Source organism: Pholcus phalangioides, unplaced genomic scaffold (genome assembly GCF_987345545.1).
Source record: "Pholcus phalangioides strain wild (caught in Gottingen) unplaced genomic scaffold, Ppha-v1.0 ptg000007l_1, whole genome shotgun sequence".
NCBI classification, from domain to species: domain Eukaryota; kingdom Metazoa; phylum Arthropoda; class Arachnida; order Araneae; family Pholcidae; genus Pholcus; species Pholcus phalangioides.
In genome coordinates, this window is record NW_028301600.1 from 46,212,752 (window position 1) to 46,236,904 (window position 24,153).

Consider the following 24,153-nt stretch of genomic DNA (forward strand, 5'->3'; position numbering starts at 1 on the left):
TCAGGGCTCGACTTTGACATGAGTGGGGAGGGGTGAAACTAAGATCAGCCAATGAATATATGTTGTTTAAATCTTGGGAGGCCTTGGACAAACACACTCACTTTCCCATGCAGGAATCAGCCTTATTCAAGTCACAGTTTAGAAATCAAAGCTCTGCTATTACCTTGAATGTAATTTAATTTAAAACATGTCTCGTGACGCTATCCCTGGCGAAGAGAAAAGAGGTAGGTGGAGGCTGCAATGGTTTTCTTTTTAGTAAAAAAACTAAAAAAAAGAAACCCTTGGGAAAAAAATAGAAAGATGAACCCCTCCTCTCTGTGTGTGTGAGAAAATCCTGCATGCGTTACTGCCTCTACTCCCCAGTCACTGACAGATTAAAGGGGGGCAGAGGGGGCAACCCCCATCCCATGAGTGCAAAAAATAAAACATTCTCTGGGGGATATCCCATAACCCGTGTCCCCCAGTTTGTTGCATCTTCCAACCAATCGTCCCCCACCCACAAAATTACGTTATTCTGTCACTGCTTCCCGTGCCATAATACACTATTTCGAAATCAGTTTTACTACAGCACAACTGCTTTAACTAACTCACATGTATGTGTTAAACCATTGTGCAAGAAATTTGAAAACGTAAATTATTCTAATGTATGTGAGGCAATATTAGAAGCTCATTTGCTAAATCAACATCGCAACTAATTATACATTGAAGTGTTCAAAATAGTGGCTTCAGGATATTAAAATGGGCCTTACATCAGTGATTTATTATGAATCAATATATTGCCCAGTACTATTGTAGAGGGATTATAGTTATATCGAGAGGCAGGAGTTTAAAATGAAAGTATAAACATTTCCAAACAAGACTTGGAAAAATATTACTGTAGGGCAGTATTTCCCAAAGTGGGTGATGGAATGGTCCAAGGAGCGATAAAACCTACTGATTTAACATAGGATCCTATGGGTTTACTTGAGTTGGGGGCAATAAGAGAAAAAAAAATTTGAAGGGGTGATGGAACAAAAAGTTTGGAAGAATATGCTGTAGAGGGACTTACCGTTATATTAAAAATCAGTGTAGCTAGGTTTTACTGTATACTACACTTGGTAATGAGTAGGTTTCGAATTGAATCCAATCAGTTGTAAAAGGCCAATGAAAATGCCTTGTTTTCTTTCAAGGAAAAACACTAAAGTCATCATAATAAATTTTCAAGTACCAGTTTTTTACTAAACTGGTGCCATCACGAGTAGAAAATGCTATCATCTGATGCTGAAGGAGTGAGTCACCCCTATCCATATCTTACTCAAAATATTCAGGAAAATTTATGCTGGTTTTCGGAGGGAAATGCAGATAGTACCAAAATTTCTCCTTTATTCTTATATTGTCATAATCAGTGTGAATACAGATTGAATTCTTGATAAGCATGAGTAGATAGTACTGCTCCTAATATCTACATTGGATAAGAAAAATTGTGCATGCATGTTCACCAAATCAACATGGCGAATTTCAACTCGATGTAACAACATCACACACGCACAGATTTCCCAATGTATCATATAGGTGCATTTGCTAAACCAGCATTGTGAATTTCAACTCGATGTGAGGACATTTGATTTCCCTGATACATTATGCAGGCACATTTTCTAAATTGGCGTCGTGACATTAGACATTGGAATCAACAATACATTACCATGTTCAAAATTGTTAAATCAGGATATAGATGTGGAAGCTTACATCTGTAGTTTATTACAAATTGATACATCACCCAGTCCTAATGGTAAGAAAATGACATTCCTAATCGTGCTTTTTGTCCAAAATTTCAAAAAAAAATTATTCATCAAGAAGGATTCACTGCAAAAATAAGTCCAACTGAATAGATACTTTTGAAAGAAATTTCGATAAATAAAAATAGTGTTCAATTTTTTTCTATTGCAGTCAAAATGATTGGTTCTCATTGTTCTAGTGTTAAGCAAGTGTAATTAATGTTTTTATACTATTCGGTTTCTAAGATACATCAAATAACTATATGAGTTTGTAGTATTCAAAAGTTCAAGAAAAGTTTCCTTTGAGGAAAATTTTATCCTATCGGCCAATTTTTGTTATCATTAAATATTTGGTTTGTTGTAATGCTGATTATCATTGATTAGTTTTTTGTATTTCTATGTTGTGTGATGTTAATATCTGGTTATCGATTGCAGCTCTGATGCTAGAAGTATAGGACAATCGTTCTTGGATGCACATTTTATAGAGCCCGAAAATCCTGAGCTGTTGAAGGCTTTCAATCCAGATCTTATGTATAAATTGAAAGAAATAAGTGGGGTATTCATGTCTTTTTTTTTCTAACTAAATACAGTCTCTATTTCTATACAATTTAGTTTCTATTAGGTTTTGATTATATTATTAGGGGTGGGGGGGGGGATGCTACGAGTCAAAACTGCATGTTCTACAACAGATTGTCATGTGTGTTCCAATAAGATTGGATGGTAATGCTGTGGATGTAGCTCGAAAGTGCTGTGTACTGTGGTCAGATTGTGAACTTGGCTGAGTTGAAGGTCTGCATTATGCACCACATCCACAGCGTTATCATCGGCACACTCTGATTTGTTGGGGAACACACAGTTTTAAACTTGCAACTCATAGCAGAACACTGTGAACAACATATTGAAATTTTCTTGAGTAAGTCATGGGTGTTTGTTTTGTGATTTCATTTTGTCCTGGCTGACTATTGTTTCCATTCTGCAAGCAAATTTCTTGTTTTTCATGAGTACAGTGCCATGTATTGTTTTTTCCCCTTCGCTAAACAAAATTCCATTCCTCCCAACAACGGCTGCTAATGGGACTGGGAAAATGTGTTCACTATTGGGAGTGTTAGTTTTAATTATGAAAAAAAACAAAAAACTTTAATTTGTGATCTACGTATATAGCATAAGAATTGACAATCCGTTCTGTAAATGATTCCGATAGTTATATACAGGGCGGGTCTTAGAAATTCTGCCACCTGAGACGAATAATATTTTGCCGTCCTTAAGATATGACTTTCTGAAAAGAGTTTTCTTTCTTCATCTCTATTACCTTGATATAGTGATTCCCAAAGTGTTAGTCACAACCCCCTTGGTGGGGTGTAATGTTGATGATTTAAGATATGAGAGAATTTCCTAAATAAAAATGTCCTGATGAGAGTATATATATCAAATCAATTTAATAACTCTTCTTCGAAGTGGGAGGGTGGTCCCATGGTGGGCATACCTGTTCAAAATTTTTCCTACGGGTTTTGGAAGAACATCTGCACTTGAGCTAATTAATTGAGCTACTTAACAAACGTATATCATGCAATGCATTAAAATTCAACATAAAATTTACTAAAAATAATTTGAAGAAAAATTTTATTCAATCAAGTATTATAAATGTGTTTTTGCTCATTTTTATGAGAAAACTTGAAAATTAATAAATTAATATATTTATTCTGAATCCAAAGAATAAAATTTATTTATTGAAAATCCAAGAATCGCTCTCCTCATTTCTTTGTTTTTGAAATCATGATTCTCCATGTTATGCTGCTTGCATGTTGTTAGGTTGCATAGCATAAAGATAAGTTTTTACTACCCTTTTATTTATACAAGAGCCCTGCCAGACTCGCTCATTTTGTGGGGTTGATGCAGGGACCTGAAATGAATAATAGCTTCCACGATAAGATCTGGCACAATGATTTTTATGACAATAAATATGTAAATTAAGAGTTGCTGCCTAGGCTCTTTCATTTTGCCTTGGGGCTATAATGTTGTTGAGGTAGCAGTAGGGACACTTTTTTTTTTTTGGATTAAAAATACAAAAATTTGTTTGAGTTCTGCAGAACAGCCTCATTATCATCAAGGGTTTCGCAAGAAACTTTACCCTGGTATAGAGAAAGAAATACAGAAATGGGCAGTCAGAACATTCTGAAGCCAAGCAGCACCACACTAGAGATTCTTCTATTATGGTGTTGGCTGAAAGAAGCAGGAGATGAACAAGGAACCAAAATTTGTGCTGAGGAGAATTGACTAAAGAAAGGAAAGTCATTTGGAAAAATATTGATAAAGAGTGAAAGATCCTTAACAAAACAAGAGAAGAAACCTAATTTTTTTTTTCCAGAAACCAGCTTCACTTTTTGTAAGTGCAAGGAAGAAGGTGTGTTGAGATGAATTAAGCATTGAATAGCAAAAAGTTGAACAGCATTTCAACACTGAAAAGTATTGTACTTACCTGTGCTTATTTATCCACTCGTGCTTTCCCTTCAAAATTATTTCAATGTGTGAAAATTGAAAGAAACAATTTCAGATGTGTGAAAATTGAGAGAAAAAGTTTTAAGAGAAAAAATTTCAGAGAGTGAAAACATTATCATAATAAATCTGTCATGAAAAAATGCCACCCCAGTAATCATGCCATTCTAGGTGGCTGCCTCGTCCTCAGCTATATGATTGATTATATTAAAGCAGTGTTTCTCAAAGTGTGCATCGCAACTCCTGGGGATGTCACCAAATTTTGTCGGGTGTCACTGCGAGCTAGAGATATTGATTTTTGTGCCTATTTATGTTTCAAAGTGTTCTTGTATATGGGAAAATATCTACCAAACTAGTCTGGGGAGCCACAGATAACTATGGATTGGGAAAGGGAGCCATGGAGTTACAAAAGTTTGAAAACCACTGTATTAAAGCATATGATTATATTGACAATATTATAATAATTGATTAATGGATCTACAGCACTATTACCACATCCTAAAATTCAGGCTTGCCATGCTGAGGTGGAACGCAACAGAAACAACTAGACAAGAAAAACTGATATGGACCAAGATGGTGTACCAGCAACTACAAATAGTTGTTTGTTTCCACCCGTGATCAACTAGACCTTCTTTTCAGGATGTTCCTAAGTCAAATCTGATAGCTGAAGACATGGGTGCTGACACATATTCTTGTTAAAAAAAATGACACATCCCTCTCAAAAGATTAATAATCTGGATATTTCTATCCCTATCTTCGAGCTCTATTTTTTGGACAGAACCATCCCTTGGAGTAGAAAGTACTGAATAAACAAATGGTTTCTAGTAATTGGATAGCCTACATATCCCCTTACTGATAAGAGTGCTGATAGCAGGTCTTCTGTTGTCCCCTATAATCTCTTTTTTTTTTCCCCCTCCACTGCCTTCAATATACCCATCTAGCATTTCTATCCAGGAAAAGAAAGCATGCATAATCTCCCTCCCCCATAAAGTTTGGGGAGGAGGAAACTCCCATGAAAGTCAGCTTGAAAATTATTTTTCTCATCATGATATGCATATTTTTTCCAGACTCCATGTCCGAAGTGGCTGTTCTGAGGTTACTTGTAATGTTAAGTCTATGGGACGCATTCGGTTTCAACATAATGTGGCTGTTGTTCAGAGATTAAGGTGGCCATTAGAGGAGGTTTTACTGTAAATATAGCGTATGTTTCATTTCTGAAGCTTTCAGATCAAAGTATAGGTTCTTGAGTGTTTGAATAAGTGATATACAGGGTGATTATAAAAAAACTATCCCGACATATGGGCCCCTAACTATCATACCATTCACAGAAACTGAATGAAATTTTGGCATAAGGTATTTTGATGTATGCGCTCAAGAATGATATGGAAAACAACAGTGTCACTCTAACAGTTACGGTTACAGTGTGAAAATTTCGAAAATATCAAATGGCAACACCAAGTTTTTTGTATTGGAATGTGATCTCCATTGTGAAAAACCCTAAATAGCGTTCGAACGGCAACTGTGGCATGAAAATCACCAGTGGTAGATAGGCTAAAAGTGAGGACAACCAATAAGGACAGAGAAGCAGCATAAAATAAAGCATTTTATTGTGTTTCACAAATTTTCCACATGACCTTGTGGAGGACTAATCAGGCTGGGATCTCAGCCGAAGAAACGGTGTGACGAATGAAACGAACATTAATGCTCTGGTGCACGGCAAAGTCCTTTTTACTTTTTCCTTGCCTAGCTCCGGGGATTTTCGTGCTACAGGTGCCATTCCAATGCTATTTAGTGTTTTTCAGTATGGAGATCACATTCCAATACAAAAAACTTGGTGTTGCCATTTGATATTTGCGAAATTTTCTCACTGTAACCGTAACTGTTAGAGTGACACTGTTGTTTTCCATATCATTCTTGAGCGCATACCTCAAAATACCTTATGCCAAAATTTCATTCAGTTTCTGTGAATGGTATGATAGTTAGGGGCCCATATGTCGGGATAGTTTTTTTATAATCACCCCGATTATAAAAAAGTCTCTATATATATATATATATATATATATATATATATAGAGACTGTGATATTCCCCCCCCCCATTCATTAAACTGCTTAATGCAAGGCTATTAATATTTGGCAGGAACAAAATATAGGAAAAATGTTTTGAATAGGCCATAACATTGAATTAGCTGTGGATGTTAAAATTACATTTGAAGCAATATAATTAGTGACTTTATTTGAGAGAATTATGGTCAGAGCTGCATTAAGAGTAAGCGTAAACAGTCCTATCGATAAACTGGTATCCAAACGGCATCAGCACCCTCTCTGTTTATCTGTTTAGATGTGTGCCTGTGATTGGCTGACATCGGGTGGGAAAGCGTCTTCTTGGCACCGCAGCGCCATTTTGTTTACTTACTCGCGTGAAGACTCTTGGTTAGGTTGATTAGCTATTACTCATTTGCTCATGGTTATTTTGGCAAATTGTTCATCTTTAAATTTATAAAAATGGTGCTTCTGAGGGCCAACTAATATTTTCTACATACCTTGTTATTATATTTATTGAATATGTCTGCAGTTTTATTGCAGATTTGATGGGTGCAAAATGAACACAAAGACAGGTGTTCACATGTATAGATTTTGCTGTTGAACTGACAATAACATTATGTTCACTAAGTTATTTATATTTTTATGCACTAATAAGTCTCCTATAAAGAAGTAAAAATTGTACGCTTTTGTGGGAATTAAGATTTTTAGGTTTCATAGCAATAGACTTCGAAAAATAAGTCAAGGTTGAAATCGGAATAACACAAGCAAAAAGGGGAAGGGGGAGCCACGCCATCAATTGGCAAGCTTCACACATCAAACTTCAGAGGGCGCTGCTATCAATTCTGCTGCCTTTCTTTTACATTGAGTGGGTACGCTTAACTTTCAAGCGGCTTTGATTATGGTAGAGTTTTGTACAAGTACAGCCCAACAAAGATGTCAGCTTCAACTCATCCAAGAATATTCAATCTTTTGTGTGTGAAATCATCTTTTATTAATTCATTTCATGCTCATTATTTGAATATTTGTTGGCAAGTTGAAATAATTTTTTGCAAACATTTTTTGTAACTTTATTATTTACAAATTGAGACACTCGTAAATCAAAGTACCACAGTAAATACACTCAAATAAGGATTGAAAAATTAGTTTTTATTATCAATAATTTATGTAATGTATTTCATATTATATCTTAACACTAGAACAATGGAAGCAGCCATTTTAACCACAGAGCTATTTTGATGTGTGATTACATCCAAGCAGTTTATCTCAGGTGGTTGAAATTCCGTGACTTTTCTCATCTTTTTAAGGCTCTTAAATTCCTGAAATATAATTGTCCTAGGTTTTTTTCAGTTTAGATGTAAAATGTTCTACCCAAAGCAACAGTAGCAGTCATTTTAACTGCTATAGAGATATTTAACTAATACGATTGCAAAACATGCTGAAATGAAGTCTTCTTATGCTAACATTAGTATTGAGGGAACAGATGTTCTATCATCATGTTTGCTTTTCTCCAGTGCTCATTTTGTACCATTCAAAGGTACACTTTTGAAAACGCTCGTTGTTGTACGTTATTCTATTCATTTAACATTTTTGTGAATCTTTCTACTTTTACTGCTTTACATTTACTGGTACAATGTTGCACGACAAAATGAATCTTCATTTTTTACAATTTTTGTACCGTCATACTATAAATTCACTGTAGAAGGAATCCGGGAGGGGGGGGGGGCACACCAAAGGTCCCAGCTGAATGATGTGGAAGCTATCATTTTACCACATATCATGCTTTTGACTGAGCGAAAAAATAACTCTACAGTTGGTAAACAGGGAAAATTAGACTTTGAATGCCACACACACATGCACACACGAAATTAAAATCATAGACAAAGGAAATTTCTGCCAATAATTATGAAATTTTATTTATCTACTAATGAGAGAGTGTGCCATTGATTTTTTTTTTTGACAAAATGAATTCATTCAGTGCACAATGCAATAAGCATCAAAAAGCTGTCTTACATATGTATTTTGTATTGCTCAGTAGTATAGTAGTTTTGTATTTGGTGGCTATTCATGGTTTTTCATTTCTATATGAAATCTCTTTGGAAATTTCTCAAGAGTATTATACTTTAAACCTAATCAGTGACTGCCAAATGAAAATAAAGCCATGAATTACATGCACTCAAAAATTAGTCGAACCTCTTTCTGAAGTAACACAACACAGAAATACTGTTTGTCATAACAAGACTTTTTGTCTCAAATTCCAAAACATTGGTACATGAACAAGGGTTTATTGCAAAAATAAGTCTGAGACTGAATAGATACTATTTTAAGAAGTTTCAGTAAAAAAAATTAATTTCTGTTGTGATCTGGACAATGATAGCGGTCATGATCGCTATCATTGTTCTAGTTTGTCAAAAATTCCTGTTTTTCTAGTGTTAATGAGGTTCAATTATGAACTTAATTTCTATTTTTAGATTCATCCAAAACTACAACATATGGATTCCTCATCTGAAAATCAAGAAAGTATGGATCCACTTTGGGTTAAGGAAATTCAGACTACAGAGTCATGTATAACTAGAGATTCTAGTATGTGTTCTCTTCAAAATGTATTGTTTATTTTCAAATGGTTTCCCCTAAACATATCGCACACAGTCAAGAATAACGTCACAACTCAAAAAATCTGAAATTGTAGAATAACAGAATTAAAGTTCACTTTTTCAATTTAAAAGGCTGCCTTCTAGAACAAAATTTTTGCTGCTTAGTGGCCAGTTTTGTTGCTACAAGAATGTCAATATTACTGACTTCTAGAGAGATAAATTTGTTGTTTTGAATATGGAATTATATAACAGGAATTCACATGAATTTTTGAGTTGTGAAATTCTTGTTAGTGTGTGATATACTATATGTAGTGGATGTATTTTTATTAGATGAAAGTTACTTATTTATTCAATAGTGCGTGGCTAAAGCCTTTGCAAGATTTAATGATACAAAGTTGATGGAAATACAATTCAAATTTCAACATTGCTGAAGAATACCACTCACAGCAATACCTCTCAAAGCTATACAATAGATGGGTGTGACAATGATTATATTATGCTAGTCTAATTCATGGTTGAGGTATAATTTTACATATGATAATTAAGGTAATTAGGACCAAATGTTTGTAATAACACTTGTCTTTAAGTGAAGATTAAAATTAAGTCTTTGTGTTGTGGATGCTAAAAAACATGTATAGAGATCCCATTGATTCTAATACTTCTATTGTATCCAAAAGCACAGACTTTGAAAAAAGCATTGTTGGGGAGGTGTTTAAAGTTCCTGGTTGTCCTATAAATACAGGACTCGTGACATACAGGAGGTGGAAAAGGTGTGTTGTATTGTACAATCATGAAAAGTTGGAGAGGGGTTTAAGCCCCCTCTAAATAAAATTTATTGAGGAGGGCTCAAATAGCTTTAGTCCCCATGTTCTGGCACCTATGTCTATGTCCTATACTTAGAGTTGCCAACTGCTATGGATTATCTGTAGTTCCTACAGATGGCCACAATAAACTACAGAGCTGCAGGAGACACTCTCAATACCATGGAAATCAGTTAAAAAAATCAGGTCTTTCACAGTTTCTTCCCGTGTTTTACTTATTTTTGTTATTATTTTTTTAAACTTGCATTGATCTTTACCATAACAATGAATTCATATACACATGTGAGAGAGTTGGAGAAAAGACAAACTCGGAGCCCGTCTGTGTGTGGAAGGCAATCCGTAAAGGGGGGTAAAACACATTTTTTCCATTTATTCTGGTTTTTTTTTTTTTTTTTTTTTTTTTTTTTTTTTTTTTTTGTATAAATTCAAATATATCTCAGTGAATAAGTTTTAAAACTCAGTGAGAAGTTCTTACAAAAAGTTCATCTTTCCAACCAGAGTCCATGGTTTGTTTAAGAGCTGATACTAACCACCTTCCATCATTTAAAGATAACTTGTTTGGGTGTTAGCATTCAAGAACAATCGACTTCCTTTGTGAGCATATGAGATTATTTTCTGACTAGGGTGGATAGTACGGAGGCCGGTTAGTCGAGAGTCTACCGTATTAAGCTTTATATTGAGTCAGTCGGTATCAAATTTTTAAAAATCAATCCAATTCTGGAGATAATTTTTACATATCTAAAATATCTTGCCATGGTTGTTTGCAGTGCATTTATTTATAGTGTAAAAATAAATTAAAACATATGGGCTAGAATCCGGTCAGCTTCTATCCTATTGGAGCCATGATTTCAACTGATGGGCAGTGGGACAACTCTTGGGACCATGGGTGGAGATGCCCCTCCCCCTCACATCAAAGGCGGAGCTGACTGATCTAAAAAATGTTGTCATCAACCATTTTCAATTCACTGTGGGACAAAGGACTAAATTTTTCCATTTTATTCTGTCTGATGCTTTAGCCATCCAGTTGACTCTAACCAATTTTCTGATCTCGTCAATCCATCTTACATGGGGACGCTTTCTCGTACGTTTAGCACCATATAGGGGTACCAATACAGAATACTTGTGGTCCATCTGTTATCTTGTAATATGTCCAGCTCATTTCCATTTTAAACGTTTAATTCTTTCCATGATATATACCTTTGTGTGGCTTCTTATCAGAGTGATTAATTTTCTGTCTGTCCTTGTGATGCCTAACACACATCTTTCCATGCTCCTTCGTGTTGTCTGTAGCCTTCAGGGTGGCTCGTGAAGGAGACATGTAGGTACATGCCCCCTGACAATTACACCATTAATTTAATTCTTCAAATGGATTTGATACCAACTTAATACCATTGAATTTTTTTAATGAATTTAATAAATTAGAAAAAAAAATTTGGAAGCATTGATAAAAAAAAGTCGTGTAAAATACAGGTCGTGGTTCAGCTATGCTTTCCATGGAGAGAGCTCTGTATTCTTCTTTCCTCTTTAGCCGCTTTCCATGGTGCATTGTATGAGATACCCTTTGGTAGTATAAAAACCAGAGGAGGGAGAAAGGGGGATGGTTAGTACAAGTTATTATGCTCATTTTTGACGTACAAAAAAAGTGCCATGAATACTCATACTACCATCTATTTTCTTTTAAATATACTACCTTTTAAATCTGTTGTATCTTCTAAGTTAGAATATATTTAAATAAAAAATATATATATTTTATAACTTTAACATAGAAATTTATACACCTTTTAAATTAGAGTATAATATTCAGGTGTCTGTCCAGTCCAGAGCTTTTTTGAGGGTCCAGTTTTTGTGAAAATTTCCCTTATTTTTGTGAAAAGGATCATTCAATTTGTGAAAAATAAGTAATTTTGTGGGAAGTGAAGTAATCTATTTCACAAAAGAAATGAAATTCCAAATTTATGGTTTCGTTAATTTTTATTTTGTGAAGGTCAATTTTTCAGGTCCAGACTTTTGTGAAGGGTAAATTTTTTAGATCTAGAATTTTGTGAAGGGTCCGGAAAATGGGCCTAAATTTTGGCTGGGCGCAAACCTCTGATATTGGAAGAAGAGTATGAATTTTCACAATCCATTGCAGATGGCAACTGCTAAACTTAAATGATGATTTTTTCAGCGTTAAGATATCGCTTAAGCTCACTGCGCAAACTATGTACGTAAATGTTGCATTGATAGAGCATTATTATTTTTGTACTGCATAGGTATACAGATAATGTGAAAAATAATTTGATAAACAAAAATAAAAGTTTTCAATGCAGTGCAATACTTTACCAATTGCAAATAGTACATGTACTCAGGGCTGAAACTGGAAGGGGGCAGAGAGGACAATTGTGCCCGATCGGAAAAATTTAGTGGGTGGCAAAATTTTAGGGGAAACAAAGAACACCATTATATAAAATTATCTAATTTTAAATTGGCGGGGGTGGCAAAAGTCTTAGTTACAGCCCTGCATGTACTTGATTACATATCATCGCCAGTAGATGGAGATATATTTTTGGAAATCTGCACCCCCGCAAAATATCTAACCACGAGCCGCCACTGGTAGCTTTGGTATCGGTGTGTCCATGTTTCAGATCCATAAGTCAGTGCTGGTAGCACACACTGGTTAAACACTTTTCTTTTCTGGTATAATGTCATGTGGCTCTTCAGATTTATAGTTTTTGCCAAAAGTGTTCCATCCAATCTTGATTCTTCTGTTTATTTTATCAATGATTCTGTTCTCCATGGTGATTTCTTGTCCCAGGTATACATAGCTTTCTAATTCTTCTACCTGTGTGTTGTTGAGTACGATTTTCATCAAAGCAAAAAAGTTGAACCTAACTTTAGCTTTTTGCTGATTCATTTTCAAACCCACTTGAATACTAGCCTTCATCAGTTATTGTATCATTTCTTCTATTTCGTCTGGATTACTGCTGATAATAACAATGTTGTTGGCAAAACGCAAATGGTTAAGATATTCTCCATTTATTTTAATTCCTTTCGCATCCCAATCCAGTTTTCTGAACACTTCTTCTAAAACAGTAGTAAAGAGTTTTGGTGAGATAGTATCACCCTGTTGGACTCCTTTTCCAAGTTTAATCCTTACTTTTCTTTCATCCAAATGAATGGTTGCAGTAAAGTTGCTTTTTCACATATTTTCTTAATGATATTGAGATATGTAAGTCTTCTCTACTCCAATTACATCTAGAGCTTTAACAACAGCACATGTGGAAAAAGAGTCAAATGCTTTCTCAAAATCAATAAAGGTCATACACAGTAATAATTCATATTCCTTGTGTCTCTCAATGAGTTCCCCGATTGTTTGAATGTGATCCGTTGTACTAAATCCACTTCGAAAACCCTCTCGTTCTTTTGGTTGGGCTGCCTTTAATGTGGATTCACGCCTATATGCCAGTACTTTGGTGAAGATTTTATAAATTACTGATAGGAATGTAATGTACTGTGTTTAGTACACATTCCCGATTTGTTTTAATGTTTCACAACATAGAAATCTATTTGCAAATGGCAACAATGAAAGACACAATTATTTCCACTAGTATTATTTATTAATAACAAATTAACTGTTAAAAAATATTTTGAACTATATAGTGCCATAAATTTCTCTTCTAAAAGTTAATAAAAAATTAATATATCACAGATATTATTGAAACATCCTCACCGAATCTCTCCATTAGTGTATATTTCATTCGCGCAATTCCAACTATTGAAGATCAGTCCAGGTCTTCACCTTGATGGCACAAGTTCAGCAGAACACCACTCGAGCGAGTCCAGGATGGACGTAAGCATGTCCCGAGGTCTGTCAGCAATATTCCATCTCAAACAAGAGGGCATCCCCTCTTGACTTCACTTGCAGACCATTGGAATGGATAGAGAGACAACCAACGAAAGGAGAGACAACCAACAAGAGGAGAGACTAAGTTACTCTAGCAGTATCACAACAGGAAACTTTTGTCAACTCATGACAATGAAGGAAGAGGAACCTTCAGCACAGAGTGAGGCTGGATGACTCAGCAACGAACCTCTACGTAATTGATTATAAAACTCAAGCATGAGAATGCGTGAATCCGAATACGTTGATACCTACCACACTGCTGGTATATATGGAGAAACCCTTCATCACAACAGCTATGTGAGAACGAATCACAACTGAGAATAGACGGCGCTGAAATTATCATAATTCTTTCAACAAATAACATCTCATTTGCATATTTATACGAAATAAAACACTATTACGAAACTTTATCATATAGAAATTGGAAAAACATAGAATATAAACATTGGAGCTGATCGGCGACAGATGATCTCGCCGATCGATCCCGGAAACAAAAGGTGAGACAATATAAAATCCCTAAAAATGACTAGAATTAAGGACCATTTCCGCGGGGGCCTAAATGGTAAAGTTACAGGAGACTGACTGGTCAGTAATTCTTGATATCCTATTTTTCGAACTTCTCTTGAACAACCATCATTGTGATTATTCCAATCTTCTGGCACATCCGATTTTGGGAGACAATTTGTGAATAAAGTAGCTAGCATACTGGCAAATTTTTCTGCTTCTTTAACAATGTCCATTGAAATCCGTTTTTCAGCACAGGTGATATTTGTACAAATTCTGCTCCATTTACTTTTTTTTCATGCTCCCTCTCTTCTGTTCCAATCCCTTTTTCTTCAGGTTTGTACAGAGAATTGTAAAATTTCTCAACAAAAGTAATAATTTTATTTCCATCTTTCATGGTGGTTCTATCTTTCCTTTTTTTAATGAAAAAATCTCCTTTCTTCCAACATATAGTTTTCATTTTGCTGATTTTAAGTTCCTATTATCTTCCAGTGCTTTCTTTACAATATTGCAATTGAACTTCCTGACATCTTCTGCAATCTGCTTTTGTACCATTTTACAAAGTTCTGCATATTCTACTTTTGAATAAGGGTCTCTCTTCTTCATCTGAAATTGTCTCTAGTCTTTTTCTTGTTATTTTCTTCACCGATTTGATTTATTTTTCTCCAGCGATTTATTTTGCTGCTTTTTTTAGGGTAGTGGTTAAATTTCTGCTTATCGTGGTGACATCTTGTCCATCTTCAGTGGTGTTATATAAGAAATCAAATGGTTCTTCAATCAATGTTCTTGAAGATTTGCTATATGGATGACAGTTTTTGTATTACTTATAACTTATGCTCGTTTCATTCTAGTGTTAAGCATTATTCTACATCGCACCACAGTCGAGGATTGCTTCCTGTATTGAATTTGTTGAGAACACTACAGTCTTGTATCATATGCTGCTTATCAGATAGGATGTAGTTGATCTCGCTTGTTGTTCCAGTAGTCAAGATGTAGTCGATCTCGCTTGTTGTTCCAGTAGTTAAGATGTAGTCGATCTCGCTTGTTGTTCCAGTAGTCAAGATGTAGTTGATCTCGCTTGTTGTATTGAATTTGTTGAGAACACTACTTGTCTTGGATCATATGCTTCTTATCAGATAGGATGTAGTCGATCTTGCTTGTTGTTCCAGTTGGGCTTCTCCATGTCCACTTTCTTTGTGGTTTCTTAAAAAACAAATTCATGATGTGGAATTTGTAGAGAGCGAACAATTATATGAGTCTGTTTGCTCTGTTGTTTGGTATGCCGTAACTATGGCTTCTGACTGAGCTTTTGCCATTTCTTCTCTCTCTATTACTATTTTGTTATGATGGTTTCCTTTACCATTCATCTTATCTAATTCTTCATAAAAGTCTTTTACTTCTTCCTCACAATAGCTTGTTGTTGGTGCATAGACTTGTATAATATGTATCTGGTATCTTCTTGATATTTCCATAACCACAACTCTGCAATTCTATCAAATGTGCTATCTAACTCACAATGTGATTTTTCCACTTGTTATAAATGAGAAATCCTACTTCACTAGTTCTTCCATTATCTGTTCCTCTGTAGTAAAATAAATGTACATTGGAAGTTCATTGAGGTTCTAGTTGTTTCAACTAGAACCTCACAATCTTGATGTGAACTTGATGGTGTGTGGATTTCTGTCTAAAAACTATGTATATCAGAGATGAAAAGTCTTTGTCACTTTTATGCCTGCCACCAATTTCCACCTATCTCTTGGGCACTTATGCCTATTTGTGTTTGAATGGGTCTGAGAAGGGTGGAGGGTCTTTCTCATACTAGTGAAAAAAAAAGGTTGAATATTTTAGAAAGAGCAATGCGCTTTTGAGGTTTTCAATACTAAAAATTTGTAAGTTCTTCTGAATATGGCTCATTTGATCATTTTTGTCGCACCACAGTCATTTTCTGCAAGGGCTAATTAGACTACTTCACCAAACACCAACTCTAGCCATATCGCTATTGCAATTTACTGCCATTAGTGAGATGGGTTGGAAGTGAAGGTGCTGTCTATCAGTGGTCGCCTCGAGTTCGTTAGGGATAATATCTTATCTACACTGGTGAAATAAATTAAGAGAATTTGCATATTTTATCGAATTTCATGAAAAGAACTGAACTGGGTTAATGGGGGAAAAAATGGTTTAATAGGGGGTATGGTCCCCTCTTACAGATATACAGGTCTCGCAGTGTGATTTCATACTTGAAATAAGGCAGTTTATCATTTTCTGGGGCAGTTGGTCCCACTCGTTCAGCAACGCTGTTTTCATTCCCTGGATGGTTCCCGGAGGGGGGGTTGCGAGTGTGCTGTGAGTACCAGACATGCTCTATAGGGTTAAGGTCTGGAGATCTGGCTGGCCAATCCATCCGGCGAATATCCTCACTCTCTAGAAAATCGTCGAGCAGAAGAGCTCTATGTGGCCTCGCGTTATCGTCCATTAAAATGAACTCAGGGCCAACTGCACCCCTGAAAAGGTGAACATAGGGCTCCAAGACCTCATCCCTATACCTCACACCAGTCACAGTGCCTCTTTCAAAGAAGCTGTAGCACTCCTATTACGCCTCGCTATAATCGACAAATGGCGATCTTCTCTGGCCGTCGTGGCTCTTAGACGACCTTGCCCAGGCTTTCTCTCGATGGATCCGGTATCCTGGAACTGTTTCCATAAGTTACACACGATGCTGGGCGTTAAATTGAACTCTCTACAAATCTGGACTTGAGATTGGCCTGCTTCTAGCCTCCCCGCAATTCGCCACCTCATTCCATCATGTAAACGTTGGTGGTTACTCATTTTTACTGTTACAATTTGAAATTAACCGATTGCTGCAAAATAACACCAAGAAATTCGCCGAGGTGTGCTAGCGAACGAAATGTGTCTTAACTTACTCGTGCTTATAAAGCCTGTTTCTCTACTGGCTCCGCCTACACACACGTGTACGCTTACGTATTTGACATACAAGATTTGCATTTTTGTCTAGAAGCAGTGGTTTTACATTCAGTTCAGAACAGGTCGGATTCACCCTTTATATTGAATGCATGGTACATAAACACATTTTCTATTTATCTCTCAAATATATATAATTCTACAATGACTATCAGTGTGATGTCAAAGGCATTATCAGGTCTCATTTACTACCTCTACACAAATTCAGCAAAGTATGATTGAATTAGATTCAAGTTTTTTATTTTACCATTTCACAGCAGTTACGCTTTCAAATTTGTTAATTACTTCAAACTTTGAATGTGATCCAGCAGTTTTATCCATGTCCTATCAAATTGAACAATTTCTGCCAAAATTTCAAAATCCATTAAAATGTTTGTTGAAATTATTGACATATTTCTTTTTTGTAACTCAAAGTCGGGGAGTGGCTGTATACTAATTTTGTGGAGTCTGAAAATTTATTTTGTGCACCAGACCAAATTTTATATATATATATATATAATCATTTTGTTTTATTGTCCACCAATATCTATCTTTCTAGGTCTTTCTCTTGATGGTAATGATTTTACAACAAAGACAGCTGTTGACACTTGTGATTTTGAATCCAGATCAAGGATTCCATCATCATCATCTAGTTTTTATTTAGATCTTGATATCAAAGAGTCTACAGTTAGAGTTTCGAGACCACTGTGTCAGGTGGATAGTGATTCTCTGAGTGCTTCTATTATGTCTGATGACAACTTAATAGGTACAATTAGTATGCCTGATTTTTAAAAAAAAAATTAATATATTTCTTTAATTTGATGTTCAAAAACCCAAAATATAAAAAAACCAGTGTTACAAATTTTGTTTTATTGCAGAAAAGACTGAAAATGAAGATAACGACACCTATGGGATGCAGAATTTATTTGCAGAAACCTTTCTAAAAGGTATCAATGTTATAATACATGTTTGATCATGATAATATATTCTATTTAGATCAATGAAAATTAGCATTATAAAATAGCATATAAATTATAGTGGGATATAAAAAATCCCGATTCAAAAAATTTTTTGATTTGATGAATTTTTTTTCTAAAATTCTGATGAAAATAAAAGTCAAACTCCTATTTAACAAATAAAAACCCTCGATATGATGATTTTTTTTCCAAACTATCCTTATTTTTTGTCATCCAAAAACACAACACAATCCAAAGATTTGACTTCCCAGGATTTGACCTTCAGCTCTTCTTTAGAGATAAAAAAAAAAGGGGGGGGGGAGCAGTAATTTGTTTCTTTTTGAATAAAAGAGGCAATAAAGCTATTTAGAGAGTGCGTGGGAAGATTTCAGCAGCCAATTAGTGTACACAATACCATAAAACATTGTGCTGTCCTTATGTTTAGATTCAATAAAGAAATAAAGTTACTTCAAGTTTCTCTGTCTTGACAAGCAAAGAATAGTGGATCATCTGAAAAGAAAGTGTTTTTCAGTTAGCCAAAAAAAGACAATTTTTTCACAGAATTTGATGAAAATGTTGGAAATAGCCAATAAACTTCTGTCAAGCAATTTTTTCATGCATCCTGATTTTATTCTTTAATTTTTGTCAGAAATAAGTTGTAACAGCAACCCCAAAGTAAGTAGCTTTCAAAATTTGGTATTTCGAGTGCGTTTATGCTCTGATCAATTTGGTCCTGATTTAATGAATAAAATTGTCTGTTTCTTCTGATTCCCATAATTGGGGTTCAACTATATAATGCAGTTAAGATGGCCAGGAAACCACACTTCAGCGTATCCATGGAGCAGACAATGTCCCATTTTAATATAAATTTAGTAGAACTGTTTAGTTTGTCATACATCTAATCAATTTTTTTTTCCTGTATCGCATAAGTTTAAATATTTTTTTTTACATTTCCCTTTGAAATTTTAAAGGGGATGGTTTTAATGGGTGGTGTGATGGCCGATTCTAGTCAACATTTCATTCTCTCAAATGGTGAGCTTATTCAGGAATGTTACTACAGTTGACGCTCATTTATATGAACTCATACGGACTTGAAAAATTAGTTTGCAAATGGGGAAGATAGTGAGATAAATGACACATTATTATGACTACCAGAGGACTAGTTCATACAATTGAGTGTCAACTATACTACTGCTTAACTGTATGTGCACATCTTAAACATTCCCCTGGGGAAATTATTATCGAGTTGTGGTACATGCCGGAATGCATTTGTTTTCAGAATTATACTGGTTTGCCATCTGTCTTTCATATTTTAAAGCGAAAATGGCAAATGCCTGAATTTTTCTGTCATATAAGTATGTGTTGAAAGTCTGCTTTCCGCGGAGAATCTTTCTTATGTTTAAAAAGTGAATTCTCGGAACGGCATTCTTGAAGTAAAGAAGTAAACAGTAGAAGTTGTTCCATCTCCTTGATATTGTACACATAGAAATGTCATTAAACCACTAAGCCCCGAAGATGTGTAGACGCAACATTTATTTCTTTCAATTTTTTGTCACCTTAAATTTTGTTAAAACTGGGTGTTGTTAAAGTGTTGCTAATTTTTTTTAAATATTTAGAATCTTGAGAGAGTGTAACTTTTTTTCAGTTTTAATTTACATCAATGTTTTGTTGAACTATTGGATTATTCAAAACTGGCAGTCTTGTAGCTCGTGTTTCGTCAACTGAAAAAAATCTGTATATATTTTATTTTTCTATATAATCATTATTTTATTGAAGATGGTTTCTCATTGACTAATCAAACTGAAAACAATAATTTTGTCTGCTATTTTTGTACCTTTTCTCTAACTCTGTATATAATGTTGCACTCGTGCAACATTATATACAGAGAATATTTCATACAACAAAAAAATTATATACAATATAATTTTTTTGATAATAATACAAACATTATATACAACAAAAAAAAAATTGCTGCTGTGGGACTGTTCGGGAAAATCGCCTAATTCATCGCAACCAGCTAAAAAATGCAAAAGAGCTGGCAAGATAAACCAAAAGCACTTTTGATTGTGCTTGGGACAAAAAAATAATCAATTTCTGTTGTTCAGTGACATGACAATTCTATAGTAACCATGATGTCAAACTATTATGGTCTGTAACCCGTGGGACCAGTGAAGCAATACAATTGCAAAGACAAAAAGAATGACATGGCACCTCAACCAAACATTGTTGAGGATACAACAAAGAAATGGGAATTGTGGATTTTCATGACGATGCAGTTGCCAATTCATCATCATCAACCATTTTCAATCCACTGCTGGATAAAAGTCTCCTCTAAATTTTTACATTTTGCTCTGTCTGATGCTGTAGTCATCCAGTTGACTCCAGCCACTTCCCTGATCTCAGCAATCCATCTTGCTTGGGGACGCCTTCTCGGATGCTTAGCACCACGGCGGTACCAATCTAAAATATTTGTGGTCCATCTGTTCACCTGTCTTCTTGCAATATTTCCAGCCCATTTCCATTTCAGACATTTAATTCTTTCCATGATATCATATACCTTTGTGTGGTTTCTTATCCAAGTGATTCATTTTCTATCTCTCCTTGTGATGCCTAGCATGCATCTTTCCATGCTCCTTTGTGTTGTCTGTAGCCTTTGTATCATCTTGCTTGTGAGTGTCCATGTTTCAGCTCCATACATCAGTGATTGACAGTGTGATTGTAAACGCATGGAAATTTTACAGATTAGTAAACAGTTCCAAAGTACGTCGGATTGATTTCAAGTTGGAAGTAGCTCAAGCATTCAATAAGTCATCGATGACGACAAAACATCAACTAAAGTTACTTCCGAAGTGAGAAAGGGTATACCATTGAACAACAGTTTACCTGTGAGATTCAATGGAAAGAATCACAAAATACAGAGAGATGGTAATCATTATAAAAGAATGTTGTCTCAAGCAATATATGTATTACTGTGAAAAATGTAATGTACTTCATATAGATTGTTTTCCAAATTTCATGAAAAGTAAGCTTCTAAAATATTTCTTTTGATGAAGTAACCATATTTTGTTTCTTTTGAGTCAAAATATGTCAATACCTAGTGTAAATTGTTTTATTTTTCCATAATAAAAATGTTGAGGTAAGTGAATATGTTTTTGCTGTGGTGTTTCCGAAGATTTGTTATCATTTTCTTATCTATCCAATCCTTTCAAAAATCATATATTCATGTTTATCTATGATAAAATAACTCAGATACAAAAAATAGATACATTACATGTCCGGGAACTAATGGGCTAATCGAAAAAGCTTATCTAAATGGGCTAATCTCTTATTTAAACTTTATTACAAGAATGCGGAAAGTGCCAGTGTGGCATTGCAGACATATCGACTCATGCATGGTATGCAAGATGAGAAAGGACCTATGCCGTGTTCAGTGGTCACAAAATTGGTACAAAATTGAAATGCATGGGTACTTTATGTAGCGTAATCATTAGCTACTTCCTGTGATTTGTGCATCCATTAAATAATTCTTCATGCAATTCAAGAAAAATATTGGTAAATTTCAGATAGTCATTTATTCACACACAATTCATATAATTAAATTACATTTGCCTGTTATTATTACTTCCGTGTTACTATTAAATCAATTTAACCATGATCTCAACATTTAACAAAACAACATTCTCACCAGTTTGTCGACAACATCAGCTTTGATTGGAGAAACGTCATGATTTCTCAGCAGGATCAGACCACAGTCACGGAAACAATCCACATCGATAGGTGAGAGTTCACTATCACTGTCGAAGATCAGCACATTGAAGTTGACGCACACAATCACACCAGGATGTTAGTAGATGAAGATACAGTAGATTATCTCAGGGATTTCACCAGATCATGGCGATGATGGCCATCACTATTAGCACATAGCTCCACGAGGATAGTGGGAGATGGAGTCATTGTCAAGCAGATGTAAATCACATCACTGTAGGATGTGCAATACTCATATCAACCACTTTATCACCAATAGAACTCATGAAATCATTGATGAATTTTAATGAGAGGAATCATATAACTAATGACCAACTACCTGAACCAGCCAGAGTAGTATGAAGCACTTCACCTAAAAATATTATTCAAACATGGTTAGAGAACTAGAACATCATCACTTGATGTTAGTAAGTTATGATAAAGAGTTCACTGCTCTACATCTGAAGCTGCTGACAAGTGAAAGCAGAACAAAGGAATGAATGCAATGATGTAGCATCTGCTTGGACTTCATAGTAGTGGAGAACGGGTTTGTCTTTGGACCAATCAGAAGTACTGCTGACTTTCGGTGCATGAAGAAATTGATGACTACTCTCAATGGATTTGCACACAGACACATGGAATGAATTATTTTTCTAACACACACTTATTTTTCTGGTGGCAACAGTCTTAACAAGATGGAGGAAGTTGGTCAGGCTTCTCCACAATGTTTACATGAATATGGCAACTCGAGATCATGGAATTATTATGACAGAACAGAAGCCTGTGAGTTCCTCCGCCCGTGAGACAAGGTACTTAGAAATAATGCAATTCATTTCATCAGATATAAAAATATTTAAACATAATGAAATAACATGATATGCACAAATAAGAAATATACTTTCACAAATTTCCTGACTTGACCAGGTCTTCTCTCGGGGGACCATTTAGTGTTAGTTGCTAATGGAGCATGTGAGTCTATAAAGGTGATATATTACATTTAGAGACACGTCAAAGAAGCAATCGACCCTCAACATCCACTGTTCTTGCCCAGCAAGTAGACCAGACAGTGCAATCAATGTCAGTGGTTTTTGTGCTCTGGGATTGCAGTGCTCGTGAAGTGTCCTGACTGATTTGTTTTATCAGTCTATGGATAGTTTTATTTGTCATTGTTATTTCTGTTCAATGTGTTTTAATTTGTTATTGTGATAGACATTGACAATGCTGAACTTCCCTTTTTGCTTGTCCCCCTTGTTTATGCGTAATTAATTATTTTTTAATAATTTCTTTGTGTGCACTATATTTTAGCATTTGGGGCGAATTTGCTGACTAAAAGTGGTTCTAGAACCTCCCAAGACAGCCATACTTTCCAACAACTGAAAGAAGAAAATGAAAAAAGGATTGTTTTTGAACAGTTGAGCTCATCATACTGCTCTGTTGAGGGTAACCTCTTGCGACAACTTCTTGAAAACAACATGCTGTCATCTTCATGGATTGAAATTATCGTTCCGATAGTGCATGCTGTCATTGAAACAGTTCATCCCGATGTGAAAAATGATACAGATAGTATGGATATCAGACAGTATGTTCAGTTCAAAAAGGTTTGTTTTATTTTCATAGCATAACTAATTATTTAAAATTCATCATCAAATTTGCTGATAAATACTTTTTCCTCAAACATTTTTTATTTAAATTTTTTTATCAATTGCATTTTGATTCAGATTCCTGGTGGAACCAAGCTTGAATGTGGTATTGTCCATGGAGTTGTGTTTACTAAGAGTGTAGCTCATAGAAAGGTGGTTTCCTTCATTCTAAAAAATTGTATCAGTATGCTACTTTTCTGTATGAATCAAACCGCAAAAATTGTGTGCTTTTGTAGGAGCCAAAAGTTGTTTTTTTAATATATGTATTGTTTTTTAATCTAGATGGAACAAAATATTGCAAAACCATCTATCCTTTTACTTAGCTCACCTATTGCCTATCAAAGATCTGAGAACAAATTGTCTTCACTGGATCCACTGATCATGCAAGAATTTGAATACCTGAAAAATACTATTGGAAAGTTGACTGTATGTAAGCCAGATGTTTTATTGGTTGAAAAATCAGTTTCCCGTGTTGCACAAGAAATGCTTCTTAGCTTTGGAATCACTGTTGCTTTAAATGTTAAACCTGTAAGTTTGACCTTTATTACACACATAACTATTATATACATAATTTCTGTAATTTAATTAAATGCACAGCTGAACCCTGTTGTAACTCCACCATTCGTCCAAAAAATTTTGGTGCTATAACGCATTTGGCCTTATATTGAATCATGGTTGGAATAGTGTTTTAGAGAGAAGCTCCATTACATAAATTCCCATGTTTGTTGTGAACTACTGTATCTCAGTGTCTTGTTAATGTTACTC

General features: G+C 35.0%; 1 protein-coding gene across 2 annotated transcripts in view; it reads left to right on the plus strand.

Annotated features, from left to right (window-relative positions):
• fab1 (1-phosphatidylinositol 3-phosphate 5-kinase fab1) overlaps positions 1-24,153 on the plus strand; it is a 92,652-nt gene that overhangs the window by 41,095 nt on the left and 27,404 nt on the right. For both annotated transcript variants that reach the window (XM_089233360.1, XM_089233359.1), the window contains 7 exons: positions 2,190-2,310; positions 8,760-8,871; positions 17,608-17,814; positions 17,927-17,995; positions 23,054-23,346; positions 23,467-23,541; positions 23,671-23,916. In XM_089233360.1, the coding sequence (XP_089089486.1) occupies positions 2,190-2,310; positions 8,760-8,871; positions 17,608-17,814; positions 17,927-17,995; positions 23,054-23,346; positions 23,467-23,541; positions 23,671-23,916 (1,123 nt within the window). The remainder of the gene's footprint in view (positions 1-2,189; positions 2,311-8,759; positions 8,872-17,607; positions 17,815-17,926; positions 17,996-23,053; positions 23,347-23,466; positions 23,542-23,670; positions 23,917-24,153) is intronic.